The sequence below is a fragment of the Symphalangus syndactylus genome, chromosome 9 (genome assembly GCF_028878055.3).
Source record: "Symphalangus syndactylus isolate Jambi chromosome 9, NHGRI_mSymSyn1-v2.1_pri, whole genome shotgun sequence".
Taxonomy (NCBI): Eukaryota; Metazoa; Chordata; class Mammalia; order Primates; family Hylobatidae; genus Symphalangus; species Symphalangus syndactylus.
Window position 1 is genome coordinate 111420345 of NC_072431.2, and position 13664 is coordinate 111434008.

At 43.3% G+C, this 13664-nt stretch overlaps 1 protein-coding gene across 2 annotated transcripts in view; it reads left to right on the forward strand.

Annotated features, from left to right (window-relative positions):
* Window positions 1-3218: 3218 nt before the first annotated feature.
* Window positions 3219-13664, forward strand: part of SMU1 (SMU1 DNA replication regulator and spliceosomal factor) — a 37274-nt gene continuing 26828 nt past the window's right edge. Inside the window, exons 1-5 of one of the 2 annotated variants that reach the window (XM_055293990.2) lie at window positions 3219-3335; window positions 5370-5556; window positions 8569-8779; window positions 10515-10667; window positions 13475-13585. In XM_055293990.2, the coding sequence (XP_055149965.2) occupies window positions 3296-3335; window positions 5370-5556; window positions 8569-8779; window positions 10515-10667; window positions 13475-13585 (702 nt within the window). In that variant the 5' untranslated portion in view covers window positions 3219-3295. Of the gene's footprint in view, window positions 3336-5352; window positions 5557-8568; window positions 8780-10514; window positions 10668-13474; window positions 13586-13664 lie in introns of those variants that run through there. The other variant, XM_055293988.2, reaches the window with a different exon arrangement.

A 13664-nucleotide genomic window follows, 5' to 3' on the forward strand; every position in this document is an offset into this window, starting at 1 on the left:
GTGAGAGCAGTATCACACTAAAGAGAGGAGTTCCTCACTCCAAAACGGACCAGTTTTAGACTTTATTTTGACTTATAGTATTTATTTTCTTATTGTGGTAAGACACACAAATAATAGAAAGGCTTTGACATCTTAATATATAATAATAGGCCAGGTATGATGGCTCACACCTGCAATCCCAGCACTTTGGGAAGCTGAGGAGGGAGAATGGCTTGAGGCCAGAAGTTCAAGACCAGCCTGGGCAACATAGCAAGACGCTATCTCTACAACAACAACAACAACAAACTCTTACTTAGTGCTCACTACATGCCAGGCACTGTTGTGTTTTGTATGTATTAACTCATTTAACTCTCATAATTTAAAATTCATGTTCTGCAAAAAGCACGTAGAATTATGTGATTTTTTTCTCTGCTTTGCCTTATTATATCCTGTTAGATGAAACTGGTCTAGTTTAATAGAAAACAAAACCAACCTTTGCCCCATTTTGGCACTCAAATATTGACTTTCTCTTCTACAGTACTTCCTTTACCCTCAGGACCAAGAATCTCTCTCCCCTCCACCTCTTTTCCTTAACCAGTTAGACATTTGGAGGCCAGGTTTACAATGGTAGTTTTTCTGTGACTGTCCTGCCCTCTGCTGGATTCAAGAGATAGATTGCTGATACATGGACTTAAGGGAGGGGGCCCATTTACCGGAAAGTGGGGCGGATCAGGAGACCGGATTTCCCTCTGGGTTACTTTTGTTCACTAGAAATTTGGTCTAGGAGGTTGTGATCCAGCCTGTGAGTATGCGGTGGAAAGATTTTTGGTGAATACAACTGCCTGGTTTAGGGTTTAGAAGTTGTCTGTGTGTGTGCCTGCTTGTTTCTTTATTTATATATGGATGGAGAGATGTGAGAGACCTCATTTGTCTAGTGTTAAAAACAAAATTTCCTATACAAATTGATCTTTAGGAATTGGCAAAATTTATCAACCGTGAGCAAGAGATCAGCAAGGTGACAAAAGCTATACTTTTGGGTATGGGAAAAGCATGGAAATGGATGGATTGTTGGAATACAGAAGACTTACATAAGCAACCAGTTCAGGAAGGAAAAAAATCCTCCCCAACTAGGTAAAGATTGTAATTTCTTATACAAAAACATCATATTCCACTTTCTTATTACAGAATAAACATGAATAAGGAGCGTTTGCAATGCCAGCAGCATCGACTGTCAATCAGGGGTTAAAAAATCCAATATATCGAAGAAGCAAAGGATAGGTATACATCTGTGGCTGCTTGCCAGTCATGATAAAGTTTCATTTCTCAAGAATGATGCCCATGATCACATTGACGTGAATGCATAAACCACAGGCACAGCAGCAAATAACAAGTTCTGACTTGAAACAGGCTACTTGGCACCAGGGATTATCTCAAGCAGCATGTGATGCAGACAGAGTATAGTTTACACTCCCCACCCTCCACTGCCCCGCGTTTTCTTTCTTTTTTATTTTTATTTTTATCTTTTGAGACAGAGTCTCACTGTCATCCAGGCTAAAGTGCAATGGTGCAATCTTGGCTCAGGGCAACCTCTGCCTTCCGGGCTCAAGTGAATCTCCTTCCTTAGCCTCCCGAGTAGCTGGGATTACAGGCATGTGCCACCATGCCCAGCTAATTTTTGTATTTTTAGTAGAGATGGGGGGTTTCACCATATTGGCCAGGCTGGTTTTGAACTCTTGACCTCAGGTGATCTGCTCACGTTGGCCTCCCAAAGTGCTGGGATTACAGTCGTGAGCCATTGTGCCTAGCCTATTTTTATTTTATTATGATGATTTTTTTCTTTAGAGACAGGGTCTCACTTTGTCTCCCAGGCTGGAGTGCAGTGGTGCGATCATGGCTCACTGCAGCCTCAAACTACTGGGCTCAAGTCAATCCCCCCGCCTCAGCCTCCCAAGTTGCTGGAACTATTGGCGTGTGCCACCATGCCAGGCTAATTCTTCTGTAAAGAAGGGGTCTCTTGCTATGTTGTCCAGCCTTGTCTTGAGCTCCTGGTCTCAAGCAATTTTCCCACCTTGGCTTCTCAAAGTACTGGGATTATAGGTGTGAGCCACCACACCTGGCCAATATGTGATATTTTTTAGAGAAAAATTGATCAATTTAATTGTACCTATAATTGACTGAATAAAAGGAAACTGAAGTGAAACCAAAAGAATTGTTGAACTTATGTAAATGTTTCTTTATCACAAAATATATTATTTTCTAAAAGATCTCTCCAAGATTAAAAAAGGAGAGTAAGAAAAGTATTAAGGGATTGGAGTTGTTATTTTGGAACAATGTCTAATAGGCATCTCTTTAACATGTTCTCAATACTATTAGGCTCAAGGACCTCCAAATCTCTTGTAACATCCCTTTTAGTGTTCTGAAATTCATAACTAATATAATCTACTTACACACTGGGAGGCCAAGGCGGGCAGATCACTTGAGATCAGGTGTTTGAGACCAGCCTGGCCAACATGGCAAAACCCATCTCTACTAAAAATACAAAAATTTGCTGGGCATGGTAGTGCATGCCTGTAATCCCAGCTACTTGGGAAGCTGGGGCAGGAGAATCACTTGAACCCAGGAGGCAGAGGTTGCAGTGAGCTGAGATGGTGCCACTGCACTCCAGCCTAGGCAACAGTGTGAGACTCTGTCTAAAAAAAAGAAAGAAAAATCTACTTACGCAGATAATGAAAAAATCAATATAATGCCAAATATATAGGAAAAACAAAAATAAATGAATTTGTTATAAAATAGAGTAATATGTATTTCAATATCGAAATCCTAGGGTGTTACTACAAAAGACATAATGAAGCAATAAGATGCTCACATCTATAAATAATGAACAAGCTGGGATGTAATAGGAGTCATAAGAAGAGAAGCCATTCCATTCAAAATGAAAGCAGAGGTGTGATGGATATTAGAATAAAACCTGGTATTAAGTAATCATAGAGAAGATTTATTTGTATAAACAAAATAGAGAAGTAACCTAAATTTAAGAGTAACATGACAAGTACTAGGTAGAGAAAATGAGGACATATGCTATTGTTGTGATGAGCTGGGTCTTCTTTTCAAGGAAGAGGTTATAATAATTTTGTGGTGTTATGGGATAGAATAGTGAAGGAGTGTCTCATAAACCATATAACCCATCTTGATATCTCACCACATGTCAAGGCAAGCATGGAGACTCTAAAACATTTGAGACCTTGGAGACCATGTCCTTCAAGAATTGATGGGAAATAGAGGATGATTTGAAAAAAGAAGCAGTATTTAAGAAGTTATGGACAAGTTGTATGGCAGACTTTTAGGCACAGAATCAGGTAAGACTGAAAGCCATCAGGAAATCTCCAAATACATCATTTCAATATGTAATTTCAGAATATAGATTTTATTTATTTATTTATTTATTTATTTATTATTTTTTGAGTCAGAGTCTCACTCGGTCACCCAGGGTGGAGTGCAGTGGTTCGATCTCGCCTCACTGCAACCTCTGCCTCCCGGGTTCAAGGGATTCTCCTGTCTCAGTCTCCCGAGTAGCTGGGATTACAGGTGCACACCAATCTGCCCAGCAAATTTTTGTATTTTTAGTAGAGACGGGGTTTCACCATGTTGGCCAGGCTGGTCTCCAACTCCTGAACTCAGGTGATCCACCCGCCTCAGCCTCCCAAAGTGCTGGGATTACAGGCGTGAGCCACCACGCCTGGCCAGATTTATTATTATTGTGCTGCAAATAATTTTTACAATTTATATACAACGGCAATAAAGTATTTAAAAATAGGTTTTATGTATGAAGTTCACTGATACCTCTACATTTCCTTTGTCACTACAAATGTAATAATGTGTTTGACCTAAAGTCCCGTGACAGGGCGTGGTGGCTTATGCCAGTAATCCCAGCACTTTGGGTGGCTGAGGTGGGAGGATTGCTTGAGCCCGAGGGGTCGAGGCTGCAATGTGCCATGATGGAGACACTGCAGTCCAGGATGGGCAACAAAGCGAGTCCTTGATTCAAAAAAACGCAAAACCAACCAACCAACCAAAATCCTCAATTAACTCTTCCTATAAATTTTGGCTAGTATTATGCTGGTTTTGAACGTATTAATATCCCATCAGGTATTGCATATTCAGCCTCATCTTAAATCTAATCAACTAATTACGTCACACGAAAGCAACATTGGCTGGGCACAGTGACTCACGCCTGTAATCCCAGCACTTTGGGAGGCTGAGGCGGGCGGATCACGAGGTCAGGAGTTCGAGAACAGCCTGACCAACATAGTGAAATCCCATCTCTACTAAAAATACAAAAAATTAGCCGGGCGTGGTGGCAAGAAACCTGTAATCTCAGCTACTCTGGAGGCTGAGGCAAGAGAATCTCCTGAACCCGGGAGGCAGAGACTGCAGTGAGCCGAGATCGCGCCGTTGTGCTCTCCAGCCCAGGTGACAGTGCGAGATTCCGTCTCAAAAAAAAGCAATCTTTCCAAACCAGTGCCCTTTCTTTCTTTCTTTCTTTTCTTTCTTTCCTTTCTCTCTCTCTCTTTCTTTCTTTTCTTTGTTTTTCTTACTAGAATCTGATCACCACTACTTTTCTTCTTTTGAGACGGAATTTTGCTTTCCTTGCCCACGCTGGAGTGCAATGGTGTGATCTCGGCTCACCGCAACCTCCACCTCCCGAGTTGAAACGATTCTCCTGCCACAGCCTCCCGAGTAGCTGAGATTACAGGCGCCCCCGCCACCACGCCCGGCTAATTTTTTGCATTTTTAGTAGAGACGGGGTGTCACCATTTTGCCCAGGCTGGTCTCGAACTCGCGCGCTGGGAGTACAGGCGCAAGCCACCGCGCTCCGCCCCAGCGCTTTTCTTTTTCAGTGCATTTGTGAGCTGTATGGCGCCCGGTGCTTTTTTCTTTCTTTCTTTCTTTCTTTTTTTTTTTTGAGACGGAGTTGCGCTCTTGTTTTCCCTGCTGGGGTGCAATGGTGCGATCTCGGCTCACCGCAACCTCCGCTTCCCGGGTTCAAGCGATTCTCCTGCCTCAGGCTCCCGAGTAGGGATTACAGGCATACGCCACTACGCCCGGCTAATTTTGTATTTTTAGTAGAGACGGGGTTTCTCCATGTTGGTCAGGCTGGTCTCGAACTCCCAACCTCAGATGATCGCCTGCCTCGGCCTTCCAAAGTGTTGGGATTACAAGCGTGAGCCACGGCGCCCGGCACCCGCCTGGTTTTAAACAGTCTTCCTCCTGGAGCGTATTTCTCTGGGGCAGGGGCATAAACTCCGCCCTCTGACAGCCCCTGAGGGCTCCGCCCCTACACGCACCTCGCCCCTTCTTTTCTTTCACTCTATTTCCGGGGCGGGAATCAGACGCCGAGCCAAGCGGAAGTGACGTTAGGCGTCCGCCGGAGGTGTCGTTGGTGTGTTGCGCGACTGGCCTTGAGGGAGAACTGGGGCCTGCTCCCGGAGAGATACAGCTATGTCGATCGAAATCGAATCTTCGGAGTGAGTCCTGCGGTGGGGATGTTCCCGCCGTGCCGGGGGCCTGGAGGTTAAGGTGCGGGGCGGAGGGTACTCGGGGGAAGGCATCCGAGAGGCTAGGGAGTGGAGGGCCATTTCGTTGCCCCCAAAGAAGCATCTTGGATCTGGCTACCTCGGAGGTGGGCCCACAGGAAAGTAGCAGTTCTCAAACGTGAATCCCAAAGCCTCGAGGGAGGTGGCACGGGTGGGGAAAACACACCTTGCAGACCTAAGTTATGGCCTTGGCCGACTGCTGGCGCGCTGTGATTGACCAAATTAAGGATCCACTATGGACTCCAGTCTAATTATCTGCACAAGGGGATAGGTCTCTTTAAGCCTTGCTTCTCTCCCTGCCCAGCTTTTGCAATGTGATTCGTTGTCTCTGTGCTGATACGGCCCCTTTGCTTTTCTCTGCCTAGCATTTATCACTCAGTATTGTCACTGTTTGATAACCTCACCCCAAACTAGCCTTTGTCGGTGCCTAGGAGCTCCTTTTCCTTGTGGTCTCAGTGTCTAGCATACCTTAGAGGAAGAGTTAATTGCTTTTGGAATGAATGAACAACTAGCTTTTGGAATGAATGAACAACTATCAGGCCCGATCTGGCACTGAATTTTGGGTTGTCTGTGAGCTCTCTGTAACAGCAAGGGAGAGACAGACTGGACACTGGGCTAGAAATAAAAATTTTCAAGGAATAGGGGATGAGAAGTAGTGACTAAAGAAGACCTTAGTGTGCTTTTCCAGAACTCCATCCGCCACCTGTCCTTGCCAACACTTAATAATAATTAAATTAACAGACATAAAAATTGTGTCTGAGTGTAAGGGAGGGAGAGGACCTTTTTTGGAGACTTTTCATAGGAGGAAGGGAGGTTTATGCATTCGGCAAATACTGAAATGATGTTAACCGACTTGTCCAAGGTCACATAACTTTGATTCAAATCCCAGACTATCTTCAAAGCTTCTAGCTCTTTATGTATTGATTTGTGTTTGAAGGTAGGGAATTTGATTTTGGCTATGTCAAATGTGAAGTGTTTGAGGAGAGGGATGACTTATTTTGGGAGTATAAAATGGAAGTCAATGGACATGTGCTAAGGAAGATAGTATCATACCAGAGTAACAGGGGTCTAAGTCTGGATACCTGCATACCTCATAAAGGGGCCACGAGGGAAAGACTACTGCGAGTAGCAGCAATCAGTTCTCTCTTTTTTTTTTTTTGAGACGGAGTCTCACTCTGTCACCCAGGCTGGAGTGCAGTGGCGCGATCTCTGCTCACTGCAAGCACCGCCTCCCACGTTCACGCCATTCTCCTGCCTCAGCCTCCCGGGTAGCTGGGACTACAGGCGCCCACCACCACGCCCGGCTAATTTTTTTGTATTTTTAGTAGAGACAGGGTTTCACCGTGTTAGCCAGGATGGTCTCGATCTCCTGACCTTGTGATCTGCCCACCTCGGCCTTCCAAAGTGGTGGGATTACAGGCGTGAGCCAACACGCTCGGCCTATAGTTGTTTTTAAGAAGAGGGGCCAGGTGCAGTGGCTCACACCTGTCATCTCAACACTTTGGGAAGCTGAGGTGGATGGATCACTAGAGCCCAGAAGTTTGAGACCAGCATGGTCAACATGGCAAAACCACGTCTCTACAAAAAATACAATTAGCCAGTGTGGTGGTGCGTGCCTGTGGTCTCAGCTACTCGGGAGGCTGAGGTGAGAGGATCACCTGAGCCCAGGAGGCTGAGGCTGCAGTGAGCCACAGTCACACCACTGTTCCCTCCGGCCTGAGCGATGTGAGTGACCCTTTCTCCAAAAAAAAAAAAAAAAAAAAAAAAGGAGGGGGGGATGTTTGCTTTCTCCTCAGGGATATATGCTCTAGAGCCACACTGCCAGTTTGAGTCCTGATTTTTCCACTTATTATCTCTATTATCTGATCAAATCCTCATCTGTAAATTGGGGATAAAAGTAAACTTACCTCATAGGTTTTATTTTATTTATTTTTTTTGAGACAAGGTCTTGCTCTCTTTCCTGGGCTAGAGTACAGTGGCATGATCACGGCTCACCGCAGCCTCAACCTTATGGATACCAGCAATCCCCCCACCCCAGCTTCCCAGGTAGCTGGGACCACAAGCACACACTATTATGCCTAGCTAATATTTTTTTTGTTTTTTTTTTTTTGTAGAGAAGGGGTCTCCTTATGTTGCCCATGATGGTCTTGAACTCCTGGGCTTAAGGGATCCTCCCACATCAACATCCCAAGTAGCTGGGGCTATAGGCACATGCCACCATGTTTGGCTAATTAAAAAAAAATTGTAGAGATGGGGTCTCACAGCTGGCCTGATCTGGTCTCAGACCTCCTGGTTTCTAGCAATCCTCCTGCCTCAGCCTCCTAAAGTACTGAGATTACAGTCATGAGCCAGCATGCCCAGCCTCATTTAGATTATTTTGTATCAATAACTAGTCTAGTCATTTAAAGTGTTTCAGTGAAGTGTGCTACAATGTAATTACAAGAATGAATAGGAAGCCAAGAACCTAGGACAAAGATCAGACAAATTTGTGATTATAAAACAGCAGAGTAGACTTTCTGGAAATAAGATTGTAATTTGAAGTAAAAGTAGTGAAATTGGTTTTTTGTTTTTGTTTATGGGTTTTTTTGTTTTGTTTTGTTTTGTTTTGAGACAGAGTCTTACTCTGTTACCCAGGGTGGAGTGCAGTGGTTCGATCTCTGCTCACTGCAACCTCCATCTCCTGGGTTCAAGCGATTCTTCTGCCTCAGCCTCCCGAGTAGCTCTGGATTAGGAAATAAGATAGTCACCTTGATACCAACTCCCTTTCTAGGTGACTGAGACATTAGGCAAATGATTTCCTTTCCTTGAACCCCAGTTCTGTCTCTATGGTTGCAGGGGTCCCCTTGTAATTTAGATTCTGTGATTTTGGAAAATTTTACTCACATGATAAAGAAATGGTAGTGAAAGGAAGATGATTGAGTAGGAGCTCGGTAGGCTTTATTTTTGACCTCTGGTGAGTGAGAATCCCTGAGCTGAGTGATTTGTTTTCTTTCAGTGTGATCCGCCTTATCATGCAGTACTTGAAGGAGAACAGTTTACATCGGGCGTTAGCCACCTTGCAGGAGGAGACTACTGTGTCTCTGAATACTGTGGACAGCATTGAGAGTTTTGTGGCTGACATTAACAGTGGCCATTGGGATACTGTGTTGCAGGCTATACAGTCTCTGAAATTGCCAGACAAAACCCTCATTGACCTCTATGAACAGGTAAGAGTGGTGGTGATGCTGATCCCCATGGGTTGGTTTGTTGTGGGCCAGCTCCCCAACTAAAAAGTGTCGGTGAGCGTTCCTTCAAGCACTGTAGGGCTGCATCATCCCATAAAACAATGGCAAGGCGTAACACTGTATTTTTTCTCCCTTCTTGGAAAATCCAGGATTTCCCAAATTAAAATTCTTTCCTTTTTTTGAGACTGGGTCTTGTTCTGTTACCCACTCTGGAGTGCAGTGGCAAGATCACAGCTTGCTGCATCCTCCATTTCCAGGATCAATCCTTCCTCCTGCCTCAGCCTCCTGAGTAACTAGGAACACAGGCACGCACCACCACGCCTGCCTAATTTTTGCATTTTTTTGTAGAGACGGGATCTCACCATAATACCCAGGGTGGTCTCAAACTCCTGGGCTCAAGCAATTCGCCAGCCTTGACCTTCCAAAGGGCTGGGATTATAGGCGTGAGAGAGCCTCAACTTTCTAATCACATAGTTAGTCTTTCTGGTAACTAGCTCCTACCTATCCTGAGCCATTTCCTTTGCACAAACCCAGGTGTGATTCAAGGGGCCCGGGAGTAACAAAGATACCCCTATCACTGGTCAAATTCCAAGAATCTCCAAGCCAAGAACCTAGGACAAAGATCAGACAAATTTGTGATTATAAAACAGCAGAGTAGACTTTCTGGAAATAAGATTGTAATTTGAAGTAAAAGTAGTGAAATTGGTTTTTTGTTTTTGTTTATGGGTTTTTTTGTTTTGTTTTGTTTTGTTTTGAGACAGAGTCTTACTCTGTTACCCAGGCTGGAGTGCAGTGGTTCGATCTCTGCTCACTGCAACCTCCATCTCCTGGGTTCAAGCGATTCTTCTGCCTCAGCCTCCCGAATAGCTGGGATTACAGACATACATCACCACGCCCGGCTAATTTTTGTATTTAATAGAGACGGGGTTTCACCACATTGGCCAGGCTGGTCTCCAACTCCTGACCTCAAGTGATCCACCTGCCTCGGCCTCCCAAATGCTGGGATTACAGGTATGAGCTGCCCTGTCTGGGCAGTTTGTTTCTTTACAATCTATGAGTTCAATAACTCCCAAAGAAAATTTTGGTAACTGGAGAAAGGTTTCTCTGGAGCCCACGGGGATATTCCCATCTTTAGCTTTCTTTGGCGTCTACATTCTGAGCAAGAAGCCTGAGAGGAGGGGAGATTGGTAGATAAAAATGAAGGATAGAGTTTGAAGGACTGAAATTATTATTTATTTATTTTTTGAGACAGAGTCTTGCTCTGTGGCCTAGGCCAGAGTACAGTAGCATGAGCTTGGCTCACTGCAACCTCCACCTCTCGGGTTCAAGCAATTCTGCTGCCTCAGCCTCCCAGGTAGCTGGGATTACAGGCCTATACCACCACACCCAGGTAATTTTTTGTGTATTTTTAGTAGAGAGTGGGTTTCACCACGTTGGCCAGGCTGGTTTCGAACTCCTGACCTCAAGTGATCCGCCCATCTTGGCCTCCCACAGTGCTAGGATTATAGGCATGAGCCACCAAGCCCAGCTGAAGTTATTATTTATAATTACTTCAGTTGTCCACCTGAAATTGCTAGTGAAAATGGCAAGGGGTACTTCCTGGTATTGGAAATCACTTTGACAGGCCATATCTGTGTTAGATATTTTACCAAAAAATATTAATAAGAGAATGTGTTGAAACATCTCTTTTTTTTGTTGTTTTTTTTTAATTGTCCAGGTTGTTCTGGAATTGATAGAGCTCCGTGAATTGGGTGCTGCCAGGTCACTTTTGAGACAGACTGATCCCATGATCATGTTAAAACAAACACAGCCAGAGCGATATATTCATCTGGAGAACCTTTTGGCCAGGTCTTACTTTGATCCTCGTGAGGTATGACTGTGGTAATGAAAAGGAACTTTTTGTTAACTTTGGAAATGCAATAACATGATTTTTTTTTTTTTTTTTTTTTTTTTTTACCATTTTATTGGATACTCTGTGATTTTGATTTAATTTTTGAAAATGATGCTTCTCTGTTTATATATGTTGGTTGAAATTTGCATATGTTAAAGAGAATAATTTTGTTCAGTTTTCTGATTATTTGAGTCTTCTACACACCTCAGTTTAGAGGATTACGTGTTGGTTAGTAAAAAAAGCAGAAAATTTTATTCTGATGTCATTTCCACATTATCCCTCCCTGAAGTGCTGCCTGACTGCTGGATGTTCACTGATCATTTGTGTATCTTGCCCCTAACAATTGCAGTTTCCTTCTAGCCTTTTTAGTCCCTAGAAGCTTGTGCTTTTGTTTCTTAGCTGATTATGCTTACCAGTAGAGCATGATGAGTCTTTTATTCTTCCAAAACCTTATTATCTGTATAGTTTCACTCTTCCTAAACCTTATTATCTGTATAGTTTCATTCTTCCTGCCCACCCCCACAGCCTTTCATTAGAGGTTTGTCAAAATAGGAGGAAAAAGGATTAAAAAAAAATTTTTATGGGTACATAGTAGTTGTATATATTTATGGGGTACATGAGATATTTTGATATAGGCATGCAGTACATAATGAGGGTAAATGGAGTATCCATCACCTCAAGCATTTATCCTTTGTGTTACAAACAATTCAATTCTTTCAGTTATTTTAAAATGTATAATTATTATTGACTATAGTCACCCTGTTGTGCTATCAAATACTATTTCTTATTTATTCTTTATAGTTTTTGTATCTATTAACCATCCCCACTTTCCTTCTTACCCCCACCACCTCCACCCTTCCCAGTCTCTGATAACCATCCTTCTACTCTCTATCTCCATGTTTTGATTTTTACTTTCTGCAAATAAATGAGAACATGCAAAGTCTGTCTTTCTGTGCCTGGCTTATTTCACTTACCATAATGAGCTCTAGTTACATCCACGTTGTTGCAAATGACAGGATTTCATTCTTTTATATGTCCAGCTAGTACTCCATTGTGTACGTGTACCACATTTTCTTTATTTATCTGTTAATGGTCACTTATTGTTGCTTCCAAATCTTGGCTATTGTGAACACTGCTGTAATAAACATGGGAGTGCAGATATCTCTTTGATATACTGATTTCCTTTTGGGTGTGTACCTAGCAGTGGGATTGCTGGATCATATGGTACTTCCATGTTTAATTTTTTGAGGAATCTCCAAACTATTCTCCGTAGTGGTTGTACTAATTTACATTCCCACTAATAGTGTATGAGGGTTCCTTTTTCTCCACTTACTCACCAGCATTTGTTATTTCCAGTCTTTTTGTATAAAAGCCATTTTAACTGGAGTGAGATGATACCTCATTGTAGTGTGATTTGCATTTCTCTAATGATCAGTTGTGTTGAGCACCTTTAAATAAACCTGTTTGCCTTGCGTGTGTCTTTTTTTAAGAAATGTCTATTCAGATCTTTCACCCATTTTTAACATTGGATTATCAGATTTTTTTTTCCCATAGAGTTGTTTAAGTTCCTTATATATTCTGGGTTTTTTGTTGTTGCTGTTGTTGTTTTTGAGACAGAGCTCTGTTACCCAGGCTGGAGTGCAGTGGCGTGATCTCGGCTCACTGCAGCCTCCGCTTCCTGGGTTCAAGTAATTCTCGTGCCTCAGCCACCAAGTAGCTGGGATTACTGGTGTGTGCCACCACACTCAGCTAATTTTTGAGTTTTCAGTAGAGATGGGGTTTCACCATGTTGGCCAGGTTGGTCTCGAACTCCTGGCCTCAAGCAGTCCACCCGCCTCAGCCTCCCAAAGTGCTGGGATGACAGGCATGAGCCACCACACTTGGCCCTATATTCTGGTTATTTATTTATTTGTTTGTTTATTTTTCTGAGATGGAGTCTTGCTGTTGTCTCCCCGGCTGGAGTGCAATGACGTGATCTTAGCTCACTGCAACCTCCGCCTCCCAGGTTCCAGGAATTCTCCTGCCTCAGCCTCCCAAGTAGCTGAGATTACAGGCACCCACCACTACGGCCTGGCTAGTTTTTCTATTTTTAGTAGAGACAGGGTTTCACCATGTTGGCCAGGCTGGTCATGAACTCCTGACCTCAGGTGATCTACCTGCCTCAGTCCCCGAAAGTGTTGGGATTACAGCCGTGAGCCACCCCGCCCAGCTGTATTCTGGTTATTAATCCCTTGTCAGATGGGTAGTTTGCAAGTATTTTCTCAGGAGCAAGAAGAACTTAATAGGCACTGGATAATAGAATATTAAAGTAAACCTACAAAATCTGTGAGGATAAAGGAAAGGAGTTTAGGTTACCAGGACAGGATTTAACTTAGAGGTGGTGAAGCATGGGAGCCATTTAAGAAAGTACTAAAGAATATAAAAGAATTCTTGGTTCTGCAAATTTTTCAAAAACTGGAAAAACAACCCTGGGTTTAATGTAGTTTACTTGGACTCTTTTCAGAAAAATAGCAGTGTGTCCTTTGGCCAGGAGCTCAATGAAAAAATAATAATAGTGTGGATTGACTGACCTCAGTTTTCTCCCAACTCATACTTTTGAAATGCAAGCGAGCAGAACTGGGAAGTCATTTTCAAAAACTAAATTAGTTTAACTAATCCCTTCTTGAACTGGGTAATTTCTTTTCACATTTTCCTCTGTGTATGCTTCTGCTTGTTTGTTTTAAATAAGCACACTCATATCTTGTTGTTGCTTCTTGGAAATGATGCTGCACCCTCTCATTTTTCAGGCATACCCAGATGGAAGTAGCAAAGAGAAGAGAAGAGCAGCAATTGCCCAGGCCTTAGCTGGTGAAGTCAGTGTGGTGCCTCCATCTCGTCTCATGGCATTGCTGGGACAGGTAATTCAATTCCTGTAGAGGCCAGGTGTGGTGGCTCACACCTATCATTCTTGCACTTTGGGAGGCTGAGGCAGGAGAA